Source organism: Silurus aristotelis (genome assembly GCF_946808225.1).
Source record: "Silurus aristotelis genome assembly, chromosome: 12".
NCBI classification, from domain to species: Eukaryota; Metazoa; Chordata; class Actinopteri; order Siluriformes; family Siluridae; genus Silurus; species Silurus aristotelis.
Window position 1 is genome coordinate 26011144 of NC_139585.1, and position 25903 is coordinate 26037046.

Here is a 25903-nt window from a genome sequence, read left to right on the forward strand (position 1 = left end):
GACCTACATTTGGGGAAAAATCTGCACTGAAGCCATCCTGTGCAAATTCCAACTTGGTGGATTCTCCTGTAGTCCTGGTTCCTAATACAGCAACAATAGCAGTTAATGTGAATTCTACCAATTTCCTTTTTTTTTCTGCACCATACAATAAATACTGTAACCAGCGAACAATAATAAGGGAATTTGTACCCAGGTCAAATGTACTATACCTTCAATTGCAATGATATTCTCTTCTAGTGTGTTCTGCATTTCCTTCAGTACATTAAAGTCATTTACTTTAAATACATGTTTATCATCTGGATCTGATGCAATAATGTTTAGCTCCTCCGCTGCTGATTGGATTTTAAAGGCACTGCCAACCTAGAGAAGTAAAAATCAGAGCATAAATGAAGATACTTCAGCAGTTCAACAGTATTTTGTGTATTAAAATCTATATATACCAAAAAATAAATGTATTTCCTTTTTTAACCTCTTATACAAATTATTACTGGTATTGAAGCAAGTTAATTAATTAATTGAATAATTGAAATTATTACCTTATAATTTCGAATTTAATGGCTGCAACATTCTCTCATTTGTCTCAAAAAAGGGACAGGGCCATGCTTACCAATGTGACTTCTTTTAGCAACAGCCTTTAAACATCCGGGAACTAAGGAGAGCAGTTGCTACATTTATGTCTAATACGAGTCCCTAGCTGCTCAAGAGTATTGGGTGTTCTTTGTTGTATTTTTTGTTTCATGATATGCCAATTGATTTGAATTGGAAAAAAGGCCTGGGCTATCATGCCCATCTTTACTTCTCATTTCTTATACTTTTTATACCCAATCATGTTGCCAACTAATCTAATTAGTTGCAAAAATTCCCTCCAGTTGTTTCTTTTTTAGTAACACATACAGTAGATTCTATCTTCCATTTTAAATAGTGCCGGTTCTAGACATTTGAAGGCCCTAGGCAAAATTTACATTGAAGGCTTCCTCCTTCCCTTCACCTTTCAGAATAAATAAAAAAAAGACTTGAAACAAATATAATTTCTAAGCTGTTAATTTACAGAAAACCTGTTATCAGTTCTTTTATATATTTACTTAAATGTGCATAATAATTAAAGGTTAACTAAAGTCAACATTAAAAAAGAAGTCTTATTATTCATTGGCCATGGCCACTTGTTTAAAACAAGAATGTCATTAACTAGGCTACAATGTAAAACAATGGCTTTTTATTATCCTGTGTTTTTTCATTACCTTTTAAGGCTAAACTAAGATTAAAATTTAATTAGAAATTACTCACAGACACACTGAATTAATAACCCAGGACTTTTAAAAATTTGTTGAGTAATTTATTTACAGTAACACATTGACCCACTATTTTGGATAATGAACATTCTTGCCTACTTTATACAGTAAAATAGGGGGTAAAATGTAATTTTAAAAGCTGGATATAGACAATTTTCCCCTCCTAATGATGCAATATAGACTATATATTGTCATTTTATCAATTGCAATTAAAAACCCTAAATATGCACTATATATCCAGATTAACAGTGGAGGTGAACGAGACAAACTACTAAGCAGAAAGAATAGTTAACTTTTTCAGTTGACCTAAGAGGCTATTATAATAAGGTAAACATCACCATAATGTAAAGGATACACAGACAGTTGAGTTGCAAATTTAAAGTCTTATCACATAATGTCTTACTCTATTTTGAACTTTATTTCTATTTTGAATAAACCGGCTGCAAATAATAAACCATCTTCAAATAGTGCTGACTAGAATAAGAATTAGGCTCAGTTTATATTAATAATGAATTATAATCAAAAATACATGATGACAGCTCACATATCTGCATCACGAGCTGCACTTTCTTTGTGTGCCTGTTTGGTTCTCAATAAGCAACCTGAGCGATGCATTTATTATTTTATCTATTATGCATGATATATTTATTAATACATTATATTTATTATTATTATTATTTATTATGCATTATTATTATTGGTGCTGTCAAGTCAGTATACAGAAAAGTTTAATTTTGTTAATCACTGTACACAAACTCTTCATGCATTAAGAGGATGATATTCTAGGAAAAATGTATATTAACTGGTTCCACTTCAGGTAAATGGCAGTTTTATATCCAATAGACAAAGAACCTAGTCTGATGCTGCCATCTTGTTTGGTAAAATAATGTATATGTCTGTTACAGTTATAGAGACCACAGCTCCAACCGGAGGCCCTAGGAAATTGCTGCTCTGCTCTGCAAATAGCTAGCACCAGCTACCAGCTTTTTTTTTTTACAAATGAGAGCAATCCAGTGGAAATTCATACATTAAGACAAATCAGCCAATAGTTCAGGCTGATTTGTTTTCTGTTTTTCCTGCTGTCTGTAGCTGCAACTGTTCAGCGGCATCACCATCAGACTATTGTGCTTAATTTTTGCTCATTCTTCTTTGTCATTACTTGCTTTTTGTTGCTTTCTAGTAACATTACTAAATGAAAGTCGAGTATGCAATAAACGCACTTTGCACTTCAGGCATTCATGCACCATACACACACACAATATTAAGAAATATTTGCAGTTGTTTTTTTTATTTTGGCTAAAAGATATAAATGATACAGGTCCAACATTTTACTCACAGCTAGATCATTACTCCTAACTTTGTTTTTTGCTAGACATTTTTTTATAATATTAGATAATAATAACAATATAATTAATAAAATATTAACAACAGTCCAATGAATGGGTAATGTAGGGGAAATTCTTACCCCTATAGCATAGCGAATAATTTTCTTTTTCTCTGCACTGTTAACAGCAGATGGTAGATCATTCCGATCATGTGATTGACCATCAGTAATGACCACCAACACTCTGTTAGCTTTTTCTCTGGCTCCTGCCTGAATGGTAAATACTTCATTCCTGTGCAAAACAAATAAATTGATGATGGACATGCCATTGACTGCACAATAAAACATTTTGGCTTTTTGATGCATTTGTGATACTTACACAACTTTTTTGATAGCAGTGGCGGTGTAGGTGTCACTATCAATTTGAGCGATTCCTCGTATTTGATCGGTGCTTGAAAAATTGTTGAATTTTATGTGTATTTCACAAGTATCAGAATATTGTGCAACGGCAAACTGTAAAGAAAAATCTTATTACTTTTTTTTTTTACAGAATATTTCTAACAGTTTTAATGCAGTGTTTCTCTCTCTGCTGTTGTATTTTAGAATATGGGTTTATGGGATTTGCAAATCATTGCATTCTGTTTTTATTATCATATTACACAGCATCCCAACTTTATTGAAATTGGGGTTGTATAAGTGTAGAGTTATAATCGTGTTTTCAAAAACCAGTAACAGAACATTAAATTAAACTGAAAAACTCTAGAAGCAGTGAAATACGCTTGCTTAAAATTATTATTTTTTTAAACAGAAAAACTAATTTTTTTTCTTTACATACCTGATAATCCCTGTCTTGTAATGTATCAACCATGCTTATAATAAATGTCTTCATTTTTATAAAATCCGCATCACTTACACTGGCAGAGCCATCCATCAAGAAAGCAATGTCTGTTGGTAATGGACAATCTACGAGTAAGAAAAAAATTTTATAAACTTAAAAAAAAAAAGAATATTGTAAAAATACACAACGTTGCAAAGTTTTAGAATGAAATACCTCTCAAATGTTTTGGTATAGGTTCTGAATTGCTGGGATTCAGTGTAAAACACATGCCATTGTATGCAGTAAATTGCTTACAATGAATGGGAATGGTTGGGCCACAGACCTGAAAAAGAATTCCACTTTATTTAATATCAGATTGGACCACATTTTTGGTAATAAATACTAATATACAGTGATAACCAAATATTCGTCAAAATCTGTTGAATTTTCACAGATCATTTAAATTTCATCTTAATATTCATACAGAAGCAAATAAAAATATACAGTTGGGTATTAAACCTGCAATTTAAGATCAAGCATTATCTGAATATAAATACAAAGAGCTTTAGTTTACCACTGTATTTGAAGTCTGGAGATCTTTAGTCATTGAAAGTCCAAGGGACATGTTGACAGCCTCAGAGGGCACTGTGACAAGATTTAACATGAAAGTAAATGAGATTTTTGAGAAATATCTTTAGTGAAATATTTTATGATAAAGTGTGTATACATTATTACCATTTATTGTTAGTGGTGAACAGCTTTCTTTATTAACATCACAACTGTACACTTGGCCTCTTTTATTCTGATTTTGAATAAGAGGATCACTCACAATCAAACTGAGAAGAAAAGGAAAATGTTAACCACATAAACTTGTATTTTGATTAGCATTTTTACAATCTGAATTGCCACAGGAACATATTAGGTGGTGGTCCATAAATCTGTTTAGTCTCTGCCTCACATTTGAACACCGTGACACTTTTTAAAATTATTATTATTACATTTTAAAACATACACAACAATGCCAGTGTCAGGGTTTACCCGGCTTCTTCTCCCGTGCGCACCCCACCCGTACGGAGCACCTCACCATCATACTGATTCCACACACCTGTTCCTCATCACCCTCGCAGCATACTTAAGCGCCTCACTCGCCCCACTCCGATGTCCGTTATTGTTTATGTTTGGACTCTGTGTGTGTGTTTTCCTGGTTTCGGCTTCTCTATTTTCGTGCATTAAAGACTGTTTGCTGTGCCTCGGTTTCCGCCTCGCTCACTTACGCCTGACAGCCAGGGGTATAAAAAAAAGTTGTATGCAGTGAGTTAGTGCAGTGTCACTATGGCTACTCACTCTGTACTAGAAATACAATTTGTTGTTTGTTGAAAAACCTCAGATTTTGTTTTTCACATGCACAAAATTGTGCCACTTCTGGTTTCCTAGCGATGTGGATTCTTTTGCGTTTGCTTAAGAATTTCTTTTAAAATAAGAAAATCCCATCCGTTCCGCATATCGAGGGAGTTGAATTTTAAAGTATGAATTTAGGATGGAAGGAATGAAGACATTTCTTAAAGTATGCTGAAATAAGTACAACCCGAATTCTGGAAATGTTGGGATGTTTTTTTTTATTTTTTTATTAAATAAAATGAAATCTAAAAGACTTTCAAAACACATGAGCCAATAATTTATTTACAATAGAACGTAGACAACATAAATGTTTAAACTGGGAAATTTTACACTTTTATGCACAAAATGAGCTAAATTTTTTTTAATATTTTAAATATTTAGCTGGAAGAACATCTACTGTAGCAACTAATCAAGTTAACTGACATCAGGTCTGTAACATTATTAACTATAAAAGGGATGTCTTATAGAGTCACAGTCTCTTAGAAGTAAAGATGGGCAGAGACTCTCCGATCTGTGAACAAGTGCGTAAAAAGGTCGTGGAATATTTTAAAAACAACATTTTTCAACATCACATTGCAAAAGCTTTGCAAACCTCATCATCTGCATTACATAACATCATCAAAAGATTCAGAAAGACTGGAGAAATCTCGGTGCAAAAGGGAAAAGGCCAATAATCTCAAAGCCATCATCTCTGATCATATGGGGCATCATATGAGGCAGAAGTGCATACGGTATGAGCAGCTTGAATGTTTTGGAAGGCACTATGAATGCTGAAAGATATATAAAGGTTTTAGAGCAAGATATGTGCCCCTCCGGGCGACGTGTATTTCAGGGAAAGCCTTGTGTATTCCAGCCAGACAATGCAAAATTAATAAAATAAAATTGAAAACACACACACACACACACACACACACACACACACACACACACACACTTATATGCACATCTGTATAAACCAAATTATGTCTAACAAATGCAAACTATTTTATTTTTCTATTTTATTTTATTTACTAAATTAAGTCAATATAAAAAGGTATTGTATTCATTTGATATATTCTATTTTACATATATTTTATTTTTGTGAAATGTTATTTGATATATTATTTAACTAAGCAGGCATTGAATTTAAAATTGTTTTTAAATTGTTAATAATAATAAAAAACTGCGTTATTAAAAAAACTGATTTTATGTTTTGCATTTCCTCCCCCCTAACTGTACCAAATTGTACCGGACCATGACATAAAACCGAGATACGTACCAAACTGTGAATTCTGTGTACAGTTACACCTCTTATACAGTATATATATCTGCACTCAAACTGCTGTCACATATCTACTATATACTGTATACTATAGTTTATAGTTGCTCAGTTTTGCTAAATTATGTACTGTATTTTTTTTATTATTAACAAATTACAGTTTACTACAGTACAATGTATTTTTGTTTTATTAATAAATATGTAAGGCCATGAATTATGGTGTCATATAGTGTAAATGGGAAATTGTAAAAGTCATAAAGTCATATTTAATACCCATATGCAGCTAAAATATTGGCTGAATCATTTACACAGTACTAATAGTAGCAAAACACATTGGTTATTTATTGCATTTATCTATTGCATTCAACAGAATGATAAATTTAGATTTAGCCTTCCTAATTTACAGGGGTTTTTATTTTTTTTATACAAACCCGGTTCCAAAAAAGTTGGGACACTGTACAAATTGTGAAAAAAAAAGGAATGCAATAATTTACAAATCTCATAAACTTATATTTTATTCACCATAGAATATAGATAAAATATCAAATGTTTAAAGTGAGACATTTTGAAATGTCATGCCAAATATAATGTTATGCTCATTTTGGATTTCATGAGAGCTACACATTTAAAAAATGTTGGAAAAGGTAACTTGCAACTTATTAGGCCTCTCAGAGTGGCAGTGTCTCTCAGAAGTCAAGATGGGCAGAGGATCAAATCAAATCAAATTTTTTATTCATCACATACACATACATACAGGGTACGAAATGCAGTAAAATGCTTTATACGACGGTCCGGCAAGAGGGGAATAGGGTGGGGAGAAAGAAAAAAACAGATAAATAAAGTATAAAGTATAAAAACTATATAAAATAAAATCTAAGATATAAAGGATATATAAAGATATGTATGTGAACAAAGAGAAAAATTTATATACAAAGAAAATCCTTATGGCAGTAAAACAGTAAACAATGTGTACCAAAGTGTAAACAATAGACAATTTTAGTAGTGGGTTGTCCATAAAGTGTCCGTGTGCAGTATGGTGTGGTGTAAGGGTCCGTAAGTGTCCATGTGCAGTATGGTGTGGTGTAAGGGTCCGTAAGTGTCTGTGTGCGGTATAGAGTGTCCATAAAGTGTCCGTGTGCAGAATGGTGTGGTATAAAATAAATAAATATAAAGTGCACTGTGCTGTGCAAGTCCAGAGTTTAAAGTGTCGTAGTGCGAAAGGTGAGATCTGTACAGAGAAGAAGTATGATGATGAAGAGAGTGGACCAGCTTTTAGATCCTGGGTGTTTCCTGGTTTAAACACCGAATGGCCTGCGGGAAGAAGCTCCTCCTCATTCTCTCTGTGTTCGCTTTCAGGGAGCGGAAGCGTTTTCCTGAATGCAACAAAGAGAAGAGTCCATTGTTGGGATGGCTGAGGTCCTTCACAATCTTCCTGGTTCTGGTCCTGCACCGCGTGCTGTAGATGTCCTGCAGGTCAGGGAGCTCAGTGTGGATGGTACGTTCAGCTGAACGCACCACCCTCTGGAGGGCTCGTCTGTCCTGCATGGTGCTGTTCCCAAACCAGGAAGTAATGCTACCCATCAGAACGCTCTCAATGGTGCAGGTGTAGAAAGTCTTAAGCACCTGAGAGGGTAGTTTGAAGTCCCTTAAGCGTCTCAGATGGTACAGACGCTGCCGGGCCTTCTTCATCAGGGTGTTAGTGTGACAGGACCAAGACAGATCCCTTGTGATGTGAACACCCAAGTACCGGAAACTGTCCACTCTTTCCACTGGAGTCCCGCAGATGTTTAGCGGTTGGTATGACCGCTCCTGCTTTGTGCTGAAGTCCACGATCAACTCCTTAGTTTTGCTGACGTTCAGGAGAAGGTTGTTCTACTGGCACCATCTCTCTAGGTTTTTAACCTCCTGTAGGTAGGCCATCTCGTTGTTGTTGTTGATCAGGCCCACCACAACAGTGTCGTCAGCAAACTTGATGATGGTGGTGGAGTTGGATGTGGCCACACAGACATATGTGTACAGCGAGTACAGCAGGGGGCTCAGAACACAACCCTGGGGAGCTCCATTGCTGAGGGTGAGGGTGGATGAGGTGTGTTTTCCCACCCATATGGCTTGTGGTCTCTCTGTCAGAAAGTTAGAGATCCATTGACACAGCGGCTGGCTGAGTCCCAGGACCTCCAACTTAGAGGTGAGTGTGGAGGGAATTATGGTGTTAAACGCTGAACTGTAGTCCACGAACAACATCTTTGCATAATTCCCGTTTCTTTGGTCCAGGTGGCTCATCGTGGTGTGGAGGAGATAAGCAATGGCGTTCTCAGTAGAGCGGTTCTGATGGTACGCAAACTGTAATGGGTCCAGTGTGTCTGGTAGTGATGCAGTGATGAAGTCTCTGACCAGTCTCTCGAAGCACTTCATCACTACTGACGTGTTTACCTCTCCGGCTCTCTCGGCGTGCACGCTGGTTGTGCTGCTAGCGCCGCTAGCGTGGTTAGCTGCAGCCTCGAAATGAGCGTAAAAGGTGTTTAGCTCGTCTGCCAGATGGCGTCCGCATTCACCCTTCTAGAGGATGGTGTTTTATAGTCCGTTATTGTCCTTAGTCCCTGCCACAGGCTCCTAGAGCCACCATGTTGAAACTGTGACTCTAGTTTCCTCCCGTAGCGCCGCTTTGCATCCTTCACCGCTCTGCGAACACTGTAAGACGCAGCCTTGTACTCTTCCATGTCCCCGGCGCCAGAACATGTCCCAGTCTGCGTCATCCAAAGCGTCCTGCAGAGAGCGGCCACCGATTGGTCAGTCCAGCGCGCGACCTCCCTCTGAACCGGAGCGTCCTGTTTCAGCCTTTGTGTGTAAACAGGCATAAGGGACATGGCGGCATGGTCCGATTTCCCAAACGGTTGACGTGGTTGTGCCTTGTAGCTGTTCTTAAATGTTGTATAGCAGTGGTCCAGTGTTCTTTCGCCCCTGGTGGGGCAGGTGATGTGCTGATGAAAGTTCGAGAGTGCACGCTTGAGGTTGGCACTGTTGAAATCTCCCGGCTGGATGGCGTGGTCCGGTACCGCTGGGTTTAGCCATGTCTCGGTGAAGCAGAAAAGGTTGCAGTCCCGAATGTCTCTCCGGAACGTGCCCTCAGCCTGTTCCTGACGCCGGCTCGTTTCCCTCACGGATGCCGGTACGGGTCACGTCCTTTGTTCTCCCTCAGGATCTCGCTCGGCCAGCATGAGTCCGGGTTTAAAAATGCCGAAAGGTGAGTGCATTGTACACCAATAGATATAGGAGTGTCTCTGTCATATCTAATGATGTCCATCTTGTGTAGATGGAAGTGTAACGACTTAAATATAAGTATAAAATTAACAAAAAAGAGAAAGCGTAGCCGGAGCAGTCGTGACTGCAGCCGACCTCACCGGCGCCATCTTACCTCACCCAAATTCACCAATTCCCCCAATGCTGTGGCGAAAAATAGTGGAACAATATCAAAAAAGGAGTTTTTTAGAGAAAAATTGCAAAGAGATTGAAGTTATCATCATCTACAGTGTATAATATCATCCAAAGATTCAGAGAATATGAAACAATCTCTGTGAGTAAGGGTCAAGGCCGGATGCCTGTTATCTTCGGGCCCTTAGACGGCACTGCATCACATACAGGAATGCTACTGTAATGGAAATCACAATATGGGCTCAGGAATACTTTTAGAAAACATTTTCGGTGAACACAATCCACCGTGCCATTCGCTGTTGCCGGTTAAAATTCTATAGGTCAAAAAAGAAGCCATATCTAAACATGATCCAGAAGTGCAGGCATTTTATCTGGGCCAAGGTTTATTTAAAATGGACTGTAGCAAAGTGGAAAACTGTTCTGTGGTCAATCGAATCAAAATTTGAAGTTCTTTTTGGAAAACTGGGATGCCAAGTCATCCAAACTAAAGAGGACGAGAACAACCAAGATGTTACCAGCGCTCAGTTCAGAAGCCTGCATCTCTGATGGTATGGGGTTACATGAGTGCATGTGGCATGGGCAGCATACACATCTGGAAAGGCACCATTAATGCTGAAAGTTATATCCAAGTTCTAGAACAACATATGCTCCCATCCAGATGTAGTCTCTTTCAGGGAAGACCTTGCATTTTCCAACATGACAATGCCAGACCGCATACTGCATCAATTACAACATCATGGCTGCATAGAAGAAGGATCCGGGTACTGAAATGGCCAACCTGCAGTCCAGATCTTTCACCCATAGAAAACATTTAGCGCATCATAAAGAGGAAGATGCGACAATGAAGACCTAAAACACTTGAGCAACTATAAGCCTGTATTAGACAAGAATGGGACAACATTCCTATTCCCAAACTTGAGCAACTTGTCTCCTCAGTCCCCAGATGTTTGCAGACTGTCATAAAAAAGAGGGGATGCCACACAGTGGTAAACATGGCCTTTTCCCAACTTTTTTGAGAAGTGTTGATCCCATGAAATTTGAAATCAACCTATTTTTTCCTTTAAATGATACATTTTCTCAGTTTAAACATTTAATATGTCATCTATATTGTGTTCTGAATTCATTTCTTCATACATTTTCTCCCGCTTATCCGTAATTCGGGTCACGGTCTAAGCAGGCCCCCGCCTTCGACTGCTGCCCAATCCTCACAGCACCGTCCCTTACGGTCCCTCCTGCAGGTGGTGAGCCCACGGGAAGGTGTTCTGAATTAAATATTGAAAATTGAAACTTCCACATCATTGCATTCTGTTTTTATTCACAATTTGTTCAGTGTCCCAACTTTTTTGGAATCGAGGTAGTAGTTTCCATATATTCCTGTAATTTCCCTTTTACAACTGAGGCCAACATTTTATAATCAATCGCTCTTCATGTTACCATACATGTTTGTTAGTGTCATTTCTTTTTTCTTGGTAACTGTTACATTATATTTCTGCTGATGCCTATTATGGTCCACTTTATTTTAAAATGATTGTAAAAAGAGGTAGGCTTCCACAACATAAACAGTTGCTGACCTGAGGTTGCAGTTCAGTGCAAAAATATACTATGGTTTTTAGTTTGTGGGGTTTGTGATAGCCACAAAAAATACTTTTTCATCTTTGGTGATATGTTCAGAATCATTGTTATGCTAAAACTAAGTTTTTTATTTTCTGTCTTGTTATTTTGTCATCTTTCTTCATCATGATACTGTATGGTCTCTCTTCAGACATGCATCAGGAAAACACTCCGACAACATGCTACTGAAATCATTATGCTTCACAGTTGGAACGATGTGTGTTGGATAAAAGCCTCACACTATTATTTCTATACACATGGAAATAAATCAGGGAGCACTTCACTAGGCTAGGTCTTTATTCTGGTGATCAACTGCAAAATTCAGTCTGGCTATTTGTTCCTGGTCTTAAAGTGTTTTGAAGAACACTGTAAAGGATGGATGTGCACTTACTGTACAGACCCTTCAGATCAAACTTTTTGCCTGAATGATGTTGTGTCTGTGTGTCCCAAAAAATCTTATTAGTATACAGTTGTTTTTGGAGATGGTTCTGGACTTGGCAGCTGTTGCTCTGCCACACTTGTGCTACTAAATTACTCATAATTATCATAATTGGACATTGTATGTGAACATTTCAGCCTCTGTAATTCTGATATCATAAATTATAGCTGAAATAATTCTGCTTTAAATACGTTGTTTTTAAAATTACATGTAAGTACAGTAAAAGTCTTGATTGACTTTATAGTGTATGCAAATGTATGAACGAAAATTGAAAGCAGTAGAAAAGAATCTTTCAGCTAATATGGCTGTAATTTTTCTTACCTGTCAGAAGCTTTCTGTATCACTTTGTAGCCGAAGGCTACATTTGGGGTCCGGGTGAAATCCTTCCATGGATTTGGATCGATGTTAAAAGCCACCACTGGCTGAGATACTAGAATTTAAAACCAGGATGCAAAAAATAGTTTTAATAAATGTACAGAATGCATTATGAAATTAATTCAATAAAAAAAATTATATTTTTTTTATTTAAAAACACTTTTCAAAATGGACATCTTTGTAGAATGTAAGTCAATCAATATCCCCGATAAGCAAGCCTGGGGTGACTGTGGCAAGGAAAAACGCCCTTGGATGGTATAAGGAAAATATTTTGAGAGGAACCAGACTCAAAACCTATCCTCATTTAGGTGAGAATAAGAGTATAATTATGATTCTTTAAAACATAACAAGCACTGAAGAGTGATAAATATCATGAGCACTGGAGTGTGTGATTTTGAGTAATGTTATTTCTACAGTCTCCTACAGTCAGTTGGAGTTGTGTAAACGGGAGCTCCTGAACAACTTATAAATTAGCTCAACATCTTTTAAAGTTGTCAAATTATGAATTCAACAATGTATTGATTACCAAATCAGTGTATTTCATTATATACTAGTTGGTCACTGGTAAGGTTCTCTTGGCTGCCACTCTTGGGCTCTAGCCCCTCTGATATGGTATGAAAGAATCTTACTGTACTGTAAGAGTACATGTGATTAAATAAACACCCCCCAACAAACAGGCATAGTAAGTGTTGGAAGCATGACAAATTGATGTATCTGAGCAAATTTGATAATTTGGGTCCGAATGTTATGGTTGGAATACTAGCTCGGAGAATCTCCATAATGAAGTTTTTTTTTGTAAGATAAAAAAAAAAAAAGCTCTAAGTTACATCTATAACTAGTCAAGTTTATTTCTATAGCTCCCTTTCAGGAACTCGTGCTGCATCAACAACACTTTGGGAAAGCTTCCACGTTGTCCACACTCTGAATCACATGTGTAATCCTTCCAATGGAAAGCGCGGTGTCACCGGCAAGAACCAGCACCAGGAAGCTATAAAAAGCAGATAGAGTGAAGCCGATGCTAGCTTCTGTTTGTTTATGAATCGCTTCATGTGTATTTTTTGTCAATTGTTTGTCAATCTTTTGTCCATATGAAGGAGGTGCAAGGCAGAGGTTGAGGAGCTCATAGAGGTCACCCAGCTAGACCTGTCTTGGCCGGCTGATGAGCAGAGAGGGCTTTCGTCCAGTAAGCTTGACAAATGCTTTCTGCAACGTTGCTCTCATGAGGCTGCTCGGCAGGCGCAGCCTCAAGCACAATCCACCACCTCCCATCACACAGAGCTGTGTGACCCTCTGGGCTTCGGCCCAGAAGTCCTGACATAGGCCGTTCTGGGGAACCTGCACCTCATTACACAGTGCCTGCCCGCCCGCATAGCCAGTTCAAGCAGACTTGAGCTGCTCACAGCTCCTCGAGCTGCACCAGGGCATAGCCCCAGCTCGAGGCAGACCAGAGGTCAGTCTCGAGAGATTGATACCCTTAAGGGACTACCTGGCAGCCTGAAAAGATCTGCCAGATGTGTCTCAGTGAATCCTGTGGACTGTAGACAGAGGCGGGGTGTGTCCCACCCTGGTGGGGCCCGAGCGGGCTCTGGTCATAGATCAAGATGTAGACTGTAGCTTCCATTTTTTGACGGGAGTTCATGTGTTTGACTTGTTTGCCACGAGTTCCGTATCTCTGTTGGTGTTTTTAAACCTATACTTTACAGTTTATCTTTTTTCCCCCTTTAATAATCCTGACTTGTCTTCCTGACTTGTGCCTGTAACTGGTTAACCACTAGTGTTGATTACATTCATTGCCTTACACTTTTAGCTACTCTTAGTGCTGGTCCCAAGCCCGGATAAATGGGGAGGGTGCGTTAAGAAGTTCATCTAGCATAAATCATGTGCCAAATCAAACATGCGATTCACAAATAAGAATTTTATACCGGATCAGTCGAGGCCCGGGTTACCAACGACCGCAACAGGTATCGTTGGCCAACAGGGTACCAGGGGAAATTGGGCTACTGTTGGCCAAAGGAGGAGAAGGAGAGGAGGAAGACGTCTACAGAGACGGCAGGAAAAGGAGAAGTGTAGGAGAGTAGAGGTTGGGGTTGGTACTTTAAATGGTGGCACTATGACTGGTAAAGGGAGAAAGGTAGCTGAAATGATGGAGAGGAGAAAGGTAGACATTTTGTGTGTTTAGGAGACCAAGTGGAAAGGAAGTAAGGCCAGGAACAGGAGAGTTTCTGATAAGGTGATTAACGTGAAGCTGGCAGTTAAAGGGTTGATGATAAATGTCATCAGTGCTTATGCTCCACAAGTCGGCTGTGAGATGGAGGAGAAGGAAAAATTCTGGAGTGAATTAGATAAAGTGGTAGAAGGTGTACCTAGGAACGAAAGATTGGTGATTGGGGCAGATTCCAATGGGCACGTAGGTGAAGGGAACAAAGGTAAAAAGGAGGTAATGGGTAGGTATGGCCTTAAGGAGAGGAATGTGGAATGACAGATAGTGGTAGATTTTGCTAAAAGGATGGAAAAGGCGGTGGTAACCACGTAGAAGAAGGATGAGCATAGGGTGACTTATTAAAGTGGAGGAAGGTGCACACAGGTGGATTATGTTCCATGTAGGAGATGCAACCTGAAGGAGATTGGAGACTGTAAGGTGTTGACAGGGGACAGTGTAGCTAAACAGCATCAGATGGTAGTCTGTAGGATTGTTTTGGAGGTGAAGAAGAAGAGGAGGAGAGTGAGGACTAAAAGAAGAATAAGATGTTGGAAACTGAAGGAGGAAGACTGTAGTGTGAGATTCAGGGAAGAGGTCAGACAGGGGCTCGGTGGTGGTGAAGAGGTGCTGGATGATTGGGCAACTACTGCAGAAGTGATAAGGGAGACAGCCAGAAAAGTACTTGGTGTGACATCTAGAAATAGAAAGGAAGACAAAGAGACATGGTGGTGGAATGTGAAAGTGCAGGACAGCATGAAGGAGAAAAAGCTTGGTAAAACAGAATTGGGAACAACAGAGTGATGAGAAAAGTAGGCAGGAGTACAATGAGATGCGGCAGCAAGTATGGAGAGATGTGGCGAAAGCCACGGAAAAGGCATATGAGGAACTGTTTAAGAAGTTGGACACGGAAGGAGAAAAGGATTTATAAAAATTGGCCAGGCAGAGAGAACGAGCTGGGAAGGATGTGCTGCAAGTAAGAGCAATAAAGGGTGGAGATGGAAATGTGTTGACTAGTGAGAAAAGTGTGTTGAGAAGATGGAGGGAGTATTTTGAGAAGCTGATGAATGAGGAGAATGAGAGAGAATGTTGGATGGTGTGGAGATGGTGAAGCAGGGAGTGGATAGGATTAGTAAGGAGGAAGTGAGAGCAGCTCTTAAGAGGATGAAGAGTGGAAAGTCGGTAGGACCAGATGACATACCGGTAGAAGCAATGAGATGTTTAGGAGAGATGGCAGTGGAGTTTTCAACCAGATTGTTTAACAAGATTCTGGAAGGTGGATGCCTGAGGAATGGAGAAGGAGTGTGCTGGTACCGGTTTTTAAGAATAAGGGAGATGTGCAGACCTGCAGTAACTACAGGGGAATTAAGTTGATCAGTCACATCATGAAGTTATGGGAAAGAGCAGTGGAAGAGCAGTGGACTGCATTAAGGATCGGTGCTGAGCCCTTCCCTGTTTGCAGTGGTATTGGACAGGTTGACGGACGAGGTCAGACAGGAGTCTTCATAGACTATGATGTTTGCAGGTGATATTGTGATTTGGAGAGGTGGAGGTATGCGCTGGAGAGAAGGGGAATGAAAGTCAGTAGGAGTAAGTACATGTGTGTAAATGAGAGGGAGGGCAGTGGAGTGGTGCAGTTGCAGGGAGAAGAGTTGAAGAAGGTGGAGGAGTTCAGGTACCTGGGGTCAACAGTGCAAAGTAATGAAGAGTGTGTTAGAGAAGTGAAGAAAAGATTGCAGGCATGGTGGAGTGGGTGGAGAAGAGTGGCAGGAGTGATTTGCGATAGAAGAGTATCTGCAAGAGTAAAATCTAAAGTTTATAGGACTGTGTATAGCAGATGAGACCTGCGATGTTGTATGGTTTAAAGACATTGGCATAGAGTAAAAGACAGGAGGTGGAGCTGGAGGTAGCAGAGTTGAAGATGTTAAGGTTTTTGTTGGGAGTGACGAAAATGGACAGGATTAGAAATGAGTTTATTAAAGGGACAGTGCATGTATGACGTTTTGTAGACAAGTTAAGGGAGGTGAGTTTGAGATGGTTTGGACATGTGCTGAGGAGGGACATTTGTAGGAGGATGCTAAGAATGGAGCTACCAGAAGGGAGGAAAAGAGGAAGACCAAGGAGGAGGTTTATGGATGTGGTGAACGAAGACATGCAGGTAGTCGGTCTGACAGGGGCAGATGTAAAGGACAGGGGGGGTGTGGACACGGATGATGGAAGAAGCTGAAAGAAGAAGACAAAGAAGTAGAACAAGAAGAGGAAGAAGAAGAAGTGCTAGTTCTTAAAGTTGTAATTTCAGACATACATAGAACCCCTACTATCTCTATTTTTTACTTCAGAGTAATGACATCACAGACCATTGCCTCATAATGTATACACTACCGGTAGAGCATATTAGCTGTGTTTCACCAGGTTATCAACTTGGTAGGACTATCTTTAGGTCACTTCCCTAAATCCCTCAAGTTAGCAGTTATTAAGCCCTTCATTAAGAAACCAAATTTGGATCCAAACACTATTAAATTACAAACCCATTCCAAATCTCCCTTTTATGTCTAAGATTTTAGAAAAGATTGTGTCTGCCCAGGTATGTTCCTACTACTACTAGATATTCCTAGACCAATATCTTTGAAGAGTTTCTGTCAGGTTTAAGGTCTCATTATAGCACAGAAACTGCTCTAGTTAAAATCATGACCTGTTTTAAGCTTCAGACTAAGGCTATATCTCTGTGTTAGTTTTGCTAGATCTTGGTGATGCATTTCTAGATTCCTTACAAAATTATATTTGCATTCAGGGACAGGCATTAAGCTGGTTTAAATCCTACCTGTCTGATCGTTACCATTTTGTACACTTAAATGGAGAACTATTCAGGTTACTGCAAGTAAATTATGGGGGCCCACAAGGTTCAGTTCTAGAACCCCTGCTTTTCACAATACACATGCTTCCCTTGGGAAATATTATTAGAAGGCATGGGGTTAGCTTCCACTGTTATGCTGATGATACCCAACTATATATCTCATTGAAACCAGACAATTCAGCTCAATTAGCTTGGATAACTAAATGTGTCAAGGAAGTAAAAGATTGGATGACATAACTTTCTATTATTGAATTCTGATAGGACAGAGATTTTGCTCATCTGCCCAAAAACCAGTACACAGAAGATCCTACATTTCAATCAGCATTTAGAAGCATGTAAAACTGTTAAACTGTAACCACTAGTTTAACAGGAAAAGACCTTGTAGTTATTTTAGACTTTTGAATATCTTATTAACCATATTACAAAAACAGGCTTCTTCCACATTAATAATATATTGCTAAGCTAAGAAACATGCTGTCTATATTTTATTCAGAGAAGCTTGTCCATGCATTCATGACCACCAGACTGTACTATTTTAATGCACTACTAGGTGGTTGTCCTGCTTCATCAATAAACAAGCTACAGTTAGTCCAAAATGCAGAAGCCGTTTTAGAGTTCTCACAAGGTTGAGAAAATACGACTATATAACCCAAATCTTATCATCCTTACACTAGCTACCTGATAAGTTTCAAATTGACTACAAACTACTAAAACACTAAATTGTTTGGCTCCTATGTATCTATCCAGTCTTTTAACACGCTACTATCCGTCACGCTCCTTGAGATCTAAAAACTCCGGACTTACAGTAGTTTCTAAAATAGCAAAGTCCACTAAAGGTGGTAGAGCATTCTGACATTTAACTCCTAAACTTTGGAATAGTCTTCCTGACAGTGTTTGGGGCTCAGACACACTCTCCCAGTTTAAGTGCAGATTAAAGACATCTTTTTAGCAAGGCCTACACATAACACATCACATATCAAAACCTTGTGCTCCACAACATCTGATCACATGCACATTATCAAATTGTGCTTGTTAATATTATGAACAGCAGCTACGCTTATTCCTCTCCACTGCTTCTCTCTCTTTACCCATCCCGAGGCACCCTGAGGTTGCACTAGCTCCAGTCACGTCCCACCTCATGAAGAATATGGACCTTTAAAGAAGTAGATGCCGACCCTGCAAACATCCCAAAACATCTAGAGACGTACCAGCTCCGTTTGGATTCCACTTCATGTGGAGTTTGAACATTGGACCTTTTTGAGTGTTTAAAGGGTCTGACATGAAGAAGCTGATGTTGGATCTATGATGATCGCAAATGTTGAGCTATTTTACGAGTTGCTTAGTACCTCTTGGTTTCAATATCTCAAATGACTGTATAACACTGTAAGGACATTACTCACAATCTTACATTCGGTGCTCATGTTAGTTCTCACTCTCCAGAGTTCTCTATTGTGTAAAGTCTACAATCACAATCTTGATATCACCCAAATGAAGATGGGTTCCCCTTTTGAGTCTGGTTCCTCTCAAGGTTTCTTTCTCATGTCATAGGAGTTTTTCCTTGCCACAGTTGCAATTACTTACTCATCAGGGATAAATACACAACATTCACCTTTCACCTTTACTGTTAAAACTTTGTAAAGCTGCTTTGAGACATTGTCCATCGTGAAAAGCATTGGAAATAAACTTGACTTGACTTGACACTGTCTTGAGTAAGAAGGCCATTGAGGTGGTCCCTCTATCAGACAGGGAGTCCGGCTTTTACAGCCGGTACTTCATAGCTCCCAAAAAGGATGGTGGGTTGCATCCTATCCTAGATCTACATCAGCTGACCCGCTCTTAGGTTCAAGATGCTGATCCTCAAGCAGGTTGTGTCTTAGACTAAATCTGAGGACTGGTTCATCACGATAGATCTAAAGGATGCATACTTTCATGTATCCATTCTCCCTTCTCTCAGAGTGTTCTCGAGGTCGCTTTTGGGGCTAATGCTATCAAGATCAGGTCCTTCCGTTAGGCCTTGACCTCTTACCTCTCACCTTCATGAAGACTGTGAATGCAGCCCTGGTTCCCCTGAGACTTCATGGCATCCTTATGTTAAACTCTATCAACAATTGGTAGATATTAGCTCAATCAGAGCAGTTAGGGTTTTAGTCAGAGACTGAGGTTAAGGCTGAACACCAAAAAAACTTTTCTTTCTCCATTGCAGAAACCACTTATTTTGGCATCGTATAGGATTCGACCCTTATACGCACGCAGCTATCTCCTGCCGGCATTGCGTCCATCTCAACAACTGTCAGGAAGAACAGAGTAGGGCAGTCACTTACTGTCAAGCAGTTTCATAGACTGCTTGGGCATATGGCAGCAACGTCCAATGTGATTCCACTTTGCCTCCTGCACATGAGACCCCTTCAGTGGTGGTTCAGGACCCAAGGGTTCTCACGGAGGGGCAAACCCCTCCAAACTATCAAGGTCATGTGGCGAGCCCTACGTGCCTTAGATGTTTGGAGAGATCCCAGGTAGCATAATGCTAGCAGTGGATGTGTCCCTCACAGGATGGGGAGCGGTCATGAGTGGCCCCATCTGTTGTGGCACATCAACTGCTTAGAGATGCTGGCCGTGCTTATAGCGTTGAAGTACACCTATCGGACATCAGAGGTAACCATGTGTTGATCCTTTCTGACAACACCTCGGTGGTCTCATATATCAACCACCAGGTGGTCTGCACTCACGCCTCTTGTACAGGCTGGCACACCAGATCCTTATATGGGCCCAAGAGAACCTGCTCTCCTTGAGAGCAGTGTATATCCCGGGCCACCTAAACGAAGCAGCAGAAGCCCTGTTGAGACAGGGTTTGAGCTATGGCTCAGACGTGGCCAAGGCTATGCCTGTACGCCTTTCCTCCCTTTGCTTTGCTTCCAGGAGTTCTGGAGAGAGTTCGCCATGATGGAGTCATGCCCTCGTAGTGGGGCAATCATTGGGCAGAGACCCGCTAGTGATGAGTTTTCTCCACAGCACCTGGAGACCTAGAATGCATGTGTGGGACTTGGTGTTTGTGTTGGAGGCTCTATCCGAGCCCCCCTTTCAAGCCCTTGGTGGGTACAACTTGTAGGCACCTTACACTCAAGACTGTGTTCCTCTTAGCCATCTGCTCCCTTAAGAGAGTAGGGGATTTTCAGGCCCTTTCTGTGACCCCCTCTTTCCTGGACCTTACTCCAGGCATGGCCAGTGCCTTTCTGTCATCCCATAACCTTTTAGGCTTCAGGCATTCTATCCTCCTCCCTTTCAGGCCCCAGACCAGAAAAAGCTCAACTAGCTCAAGCTAGAGACGTTCCCTAAAGGAACTTGAGCTGTGTCGAAACTCTTTGGGAACGAGTGTCCAATCAAGCCAGACTGACCAGTCCCTGCCCAGTGTATATGTGTGTACACAGCTAGAGGAGGACTGAGGGGCCGGAAGTGGCAGCCACACTCAGAGGCCACAGCCTCTTGAGGAGAGCTACCAGGTCCGCAAACCATGGTTTGCACGGCCACCTTGGAGCTACCAGGAGGAGACTGACTCCATCCCGGCAAACCCTCTCCAGAATTCCCGGGAAAGCAGCGCGACGGGGATGGGGGGGGGGTTGGGATGGGGGTAGCATACAGACGCAGCCTCGGCCGCACGTGAAACATGGCGTCCAGCCAGAGGGGCTGGAGGAGTAAGGGAGAACCAAAGGGGACAGTGCGACGTCTCCTGAGACGCAAACAGATCCACCTGGGCCCTTCCAAATTTTTCCCAAACCTGCTCCACCACATCAGGGTGAAACTGCCACCCCTCTCAACCCCTGCCTCGACAGGGCGTCTGCTGCCATGTTCAACCAGCCCGGGATGTAAACCACTCTCAATGAGAGGAGTTTCCCCTGGGTCCAAAGGAGGATCTGGTGTGCCAGCCTGCACAGGGGGCGCGATCGCAGACCTCCCTGATGGTTGATGTAGGAGACTACCGCAGTATTGTCCATACGGACCAACACTCTGTGACCTCTAAGGTCCAAGCGGAAATGCTTCAGTGCTAGAAGCATGGCCAGCATCTTTAGGCAATTGATGTGCCAGCATAGATGGGGCCCCTCCCACAGACCTCTGGCAGAGCGACCACTCACTCGCACGTAGGCATCACAGCGTGACCTTGATTGATGCGGAGGGGGTTGCCTCTACATGAAAACCTGTACAGCAGGCCAAGTGGAATCACACTGGATGCAGCTGCCATAAGCCATAACAGTTTGTGGAACTGCTTGACAGTGAGAGGCTGCCCCTGTCTGACCTTCCTGACGGCCGTAAAGATGGCCACAATGCGGGCAGGGAAAAGGTGGTTAAATCCCATATGACACCAAGATATATGGTTCTCTGTAATAGAGAAAGCACACTCTTCCCGGCGTTCAGTCAAAACCCCAATGCCTTTATGTGACCTCAGGGGAACCAGACCCGCATCCACGCAATTCGTGAAGCTACGGGGTGAAAGGGCAAGGCCAAATGGAAGAACCCGATATTGGTTAGCTTCGGCCCCAAAAGCAAACCTCAGGAACCTCCTGTTAGAAGGTAGGATGGTTACATGAAAGTATGCATCCTTTAGCTCTACCGTGAAAATCCAGTCCTTCAGATTTAAAGCAAAACCTTCTTGAGGGTCAGCATCTTGAACCTGAGTCTCATGAAGAGCGGTTCAGCTGACATAGATCTAAGATAGGATGCAACCCTCCATCCTTCTTGGGAACTATGAAGTACCGGCTGTAGAACCCAGACTCTCGTTCTGATGGAGGGACCACCTCGATGGCCCACTTCCTCAGGAGAGTGTCTACTTCCTGTTCCATGACCAGAGCCTGCTGGCTTCCCACCACGGCACCCCCCACATCCAACTCACGCAGCAGGTCAGCCTGATATGCTTGCAACACCGCCATGGTGTGCAGGGAAGCAGCAGCTTGACCTGCTAAAGCATAGGCTTCACCCATGAGCACAGATGTATTGCGGAGGGGCTTCGTGGGTAATGTCGGGGTCCTAAGGGAGGAGGCGATTCCAGGAAAGAGATAGGTGGCAAGCGTCTCTTCAACCCAAAGCATCGCCTCATAACCATATTCTTTCTGCCCCAAAATGTGGAAATACACAGTACAACTGGGGGTGAAGGGGTGGGCTGAATAAGGTTTAACCCATGACCTGGACACCTCAGTGTGCAGGTCAGGAAAAAAGGGAAGAGCCCGACGCGGACCCTCATTAAAAAGTGCCGGGTGGGAGCAGAGCGAGTGAAATGTTTTTACTGGTGAAGACCCTACTGATGGAAGAAAATTCAAAAGAACATTGAAAACATCTCTAGGCTATGTATGTATGTTCCTAAGGGAAATCCAGCTGCATCAAAACACTTTGGGAACACTTCCGCATGACCACGCTTTGAATCACCTGTAATCTGTCTCCTAGCTATTAGAACACATGCCGTGGAGACAGCGCTAGATTGTAAGTGAAGGAAGTGCTTGCAGGGATGCAAGGAGTGTGGCATGGAGATGCAGCATCTCATTCCCTCAGGAACTAGGGTTACATATACTCGAGCTGCGTCAACAACACTTTGGGAGCAAGCGTTCAATAGCACCAGACTAACCAATCCCTGCTATGTGTGGATGGGCACAGCTAGGTTGAAGGACAGAGGGGCCAGGAGTGGCACTAGGATCAAGGCTCTAAGACCTGATAAAGGTTAGTGGGGTGGACCCCAGATACCCCAAAGAGATACCAGAGGTCAATGTGTTAGAGGCCACCACACTCTGGAGGGCTCATAGGAGGATGAAATAGCATCCACAATCTATCTGCTGAGGGTCTGCATATTTGCAGGGAGGCCTCTTGTCAAAGGGCCATAGCAGATTCAGTCATTCAGTGAGGTTTGTGTTCAGTCGAGGAACCTCAGAGGCACCTCGGACAAAGTCTCAAAGCCCAAGAAGCCACAGCTTCCACAGTTCTGGGCAGGGATAGACTATTTTGGCCCCTTGCCTGGGAGAGAAGATCCATCCTAAGAGGAACCTCCCAAGGAGGGTATTTGAGAGAGGCTACCAGGTCCACAAACCTGGTCAGCCTGGCCACCATGGGGCCACCAGGGAGAGACGGAACCCATCCTGCCAAATTCTCTCTGAAATTCTCGGGATCAGCATGACTGTGGGGAAGGTGCACAGGTTTTTTTTTTTTTTTACAGCCCTCATGGCATCCAGCCCCATGGGGGCTGTGGGTGTAAGGGAGAACCAGAGGGGACAGTGTCTCTTGAGTCGCAAACTGGTACACTTGAGCTCTGTAAAATATCTCCCAGACTTGTTCCACCACATTGGGTAAAGACGCCATTCCCCAAGCCTGGACCCTTGTCTCGAGAGGGTGTCTGTTCCTTCGTTTAAGTAGCCTGGGATATACGCTGCCTTTAAAGAGAGCAGCTTCCCTTGAGCCCACAGGAGGATCTGACGTGCCAGCTTGTACACTAGGTGAGATCGTAGACTCCCCTAGTGGTTAATATAAGAGACTATTAAAGTGTTGTCTAAATGGACCCACACATGGTGACCCTTGATGTCCGACAGAAAATGCACCCGCACCCGACAATTGCACCCGCATAGGGGGCAAATCCCATACTACCCATAAAAAAGTGGTTCTCTGTAGTAAAGAAAGCACACTCTTTTTGCCATTTAGCCGTAACCCCAGCTCCTTTATGTGGGGCAGAATGACATCACAATATCGATGCCGAACTGCTCTGATTTAGCCAATATCAACCAATTGTCTATATAATTTAGGATGTGGATGCCCCAAAGTCTCAGCAGGACCAGTGCTGCATTCACACACTTTGTAAAGATGTAAAAGCATGAGAGGGCAAGACCAAATAAAAGGACCCGGTACTGGAAATCTTTAGCCCTGAAAGCAAACCTCAGGAACTCCCTGTGAGCTGGAACTATTGATACATGAAAGTATGCTTCCCTCAGATTTACCATGACAAACTTGGGACATGACCTGATTCAGGGTCAGCATCTTGAACCTGAGCCTCAGAAGTGAGCTGTTCTGCTGACATAGATGCAAAAAAGGATGCGACCCCCCCCCCGTCTTTTTTTGGGATTCTGATGTACCGGCTGTAAAACCCAATTCTCTTTCGGATGGAGGGACCACGTCGATGGCTTTCTTTCTCAAGAGAGTGTTCAAATCTTGTTCCATGACCATAGCCTGCTTGGGCCCCACTAGAAGGGGCACACCTCATTGAACCCGGGCAGAAGAGACCTGAACTGAATCGTATAGCCTCTGTATACAGTACGCAGGACCCATCAAGACACCTCTGGCAGAACCTGCCAGGCTGCTAGCTAGTCTGTTAAGGGAATCAGTATATAATATGTGCCTCTCTGTAGACACAAGGTTGGCCATGGACCAGCCAATGGCCCTAGTGGTCTTTTTAAGTGGCTCTGAGAGCTAAGTCCGTAGCACAACAGAGATCACAGACCTCCTGACAGTCCAAGGTGGCTTCCACAACCAGCTCTTGTAGCAGGTCAGCTTGGTAAGCCTGTAGCACAGCGCTGGTGTGCAAACAGCCTGCTGCTTGACCTGCTAAAGCCTAAGCCTTGCCCAACAGTGGCAATGTAGTTTGGCGGGCTTGTGGGGCAGCGCCAAGGTATTCAGGGATGACGCAGCAACCAGAGAGAGACAGCTAGCCAGCCTCTTTTCAGCCCGGGGCATCGACCCATACCCGCGGCCATGGCACGGGTCACTACTTTCAGCAGCTTCTCCAACAGAAATGGCTGAGGGGCCATCTCTGAGGGCTTGCAGACCTCCATCCCCTCCTCCGAAAGGCGTGCTTCCGAACTTTGCAACAGAACGCTGGAACTGGCAGGTGAGGAAGGAGATAGGGACAAGCCTGTCTCCAGACCCTCTGCCAGGTCCTCGAACGCCGCTTTGCCTCAGCAAAGGTGGGGCTGGAACTATGAGGAGCAGGAGAACCTTTATCAAAGTGTGCTCTCCAGGAGCAAAGTGTTCACGTCGACATGCGAGCGCAATCTGTGCAGTTGGCTCCCTCAAGAACTGGCTTAGTGTGCTCCCAGACAAATGACACATAACCCCCCCAGTTTTTAAAATATTGATTGGTTGTTTATTATCAAATTGCAAAGTCTGTAATCTTTATGAAGTGAGACACAACTAGAGCTGGCACAATTAAATTTAATTAAAATAATAAACACTTTAAAACAGTGCCTTTACTGTACCTGAATAAAAGTGTAGCCTTATTAGCCATCTCATTACATACTTCTACATACTTACAAATTTGGCAGTGTTTCCACAAACTGGGATCCAGTTGGCCTGAGGGTCTGTGATTATTTGCCTTCTATTTTTTATTTTTAGTGTTTAGACAGAATTATTTAATGTGCACATTTTAATATTTATGTTTCACGGAAATGGTTTTATATTTAAATCACTTGCTGGAAACAAATTACTTAAAAATAGAATCTAAAAAAAGTTTTTACTGTAAACAAACACCCTCGATTTAGGACATTGAACCTACTTAGAAAACCACAGAGGAACTTTCAAAGAGTGTTGCATGCAGGTTGAGAGGCTGCAATTTTATTCTGTTTGCTTATCAATATTATCCAGAATAGAGATTATTGCTTGGTCACAGCTATTTGAAATGTAGCAGCGATGACAAAAAAAAATCAATGTGTTGAAAAATGGTGATGCCAGAAAACAGATACATTGTAATGCTTGTATCTAGCTGTTTTTTAACCAATGCATATGTCTGTAAGTTAAACTCTGTTTTTAAATTTAGCCCCCTTCTGCCATATAAAAACCTTGATATTTCCGAAAAGGGTTTCCACTAGACTTTGCATGTGTTTGGAATTGTGATTATTTATCACATGCACAATTGTGAGCTCGGCCATTTATGTAATCCTGCATGCTACTATGAC

General features: G+C 41.9%; 1 protein-coding gene and 1 long non-coding RNA gene across 4 annotated transcripts in view; one reads left to right on the forward strand and one right to left on the reverse strand.

The window, feature by feature from the left end:
• The window catches only part of LOC310734703 (integrin alpha-M-like), a 266739-nt gene that overhangs the window by 92993 nt on the left and 147843 nt on the right, over positions 1 to 25903 (reverse strand). For 2 of the 3 annotated variants that reach the window (XM_083557073.1, XM_083557075.1), the window contains 7 exons: positions 4005 to 4075; positions 3665 to 3773; positions 3449 to 3576; positions 2993 to 3126; positions 2755 to 2905; positions 210 to 360; positions 8 to 81 (listed from right to left, as the gene is read on the reverse strand). In XM_083557073.1, coding sequence (XP_083413199.1) covers positions 8 to 81; positions 210 to 360; positions 2755 to 2905; positions 2993 to 3126; positions 3449 to 3576; positions 3665 to 3773; positions 4005 to 4075 — 818 coding nt within the window. Of the gene's footprint in view, positions 1 to 7; positions 82 to 209; positions 361 to 2754; positions 2906 to 2992; positions 3127 to 3448; positions 3577 to 3664; positions 3774 to 4004; positions 4076 to 4165; positions 4267 to 11886; positions 11996 to 25903 lie in introns of all 3 variants that reach the window. The other variant, XM_083557076.1, reaches the window with a different exon arrangement.
• LOC310734807 overlaps positions 1 to 25903 on the forward strand; it is a 195283-nt gene that overhangs the window by 82591 nt on the left and 86789 nt on the right. The window lies entirely within an intron of this gene.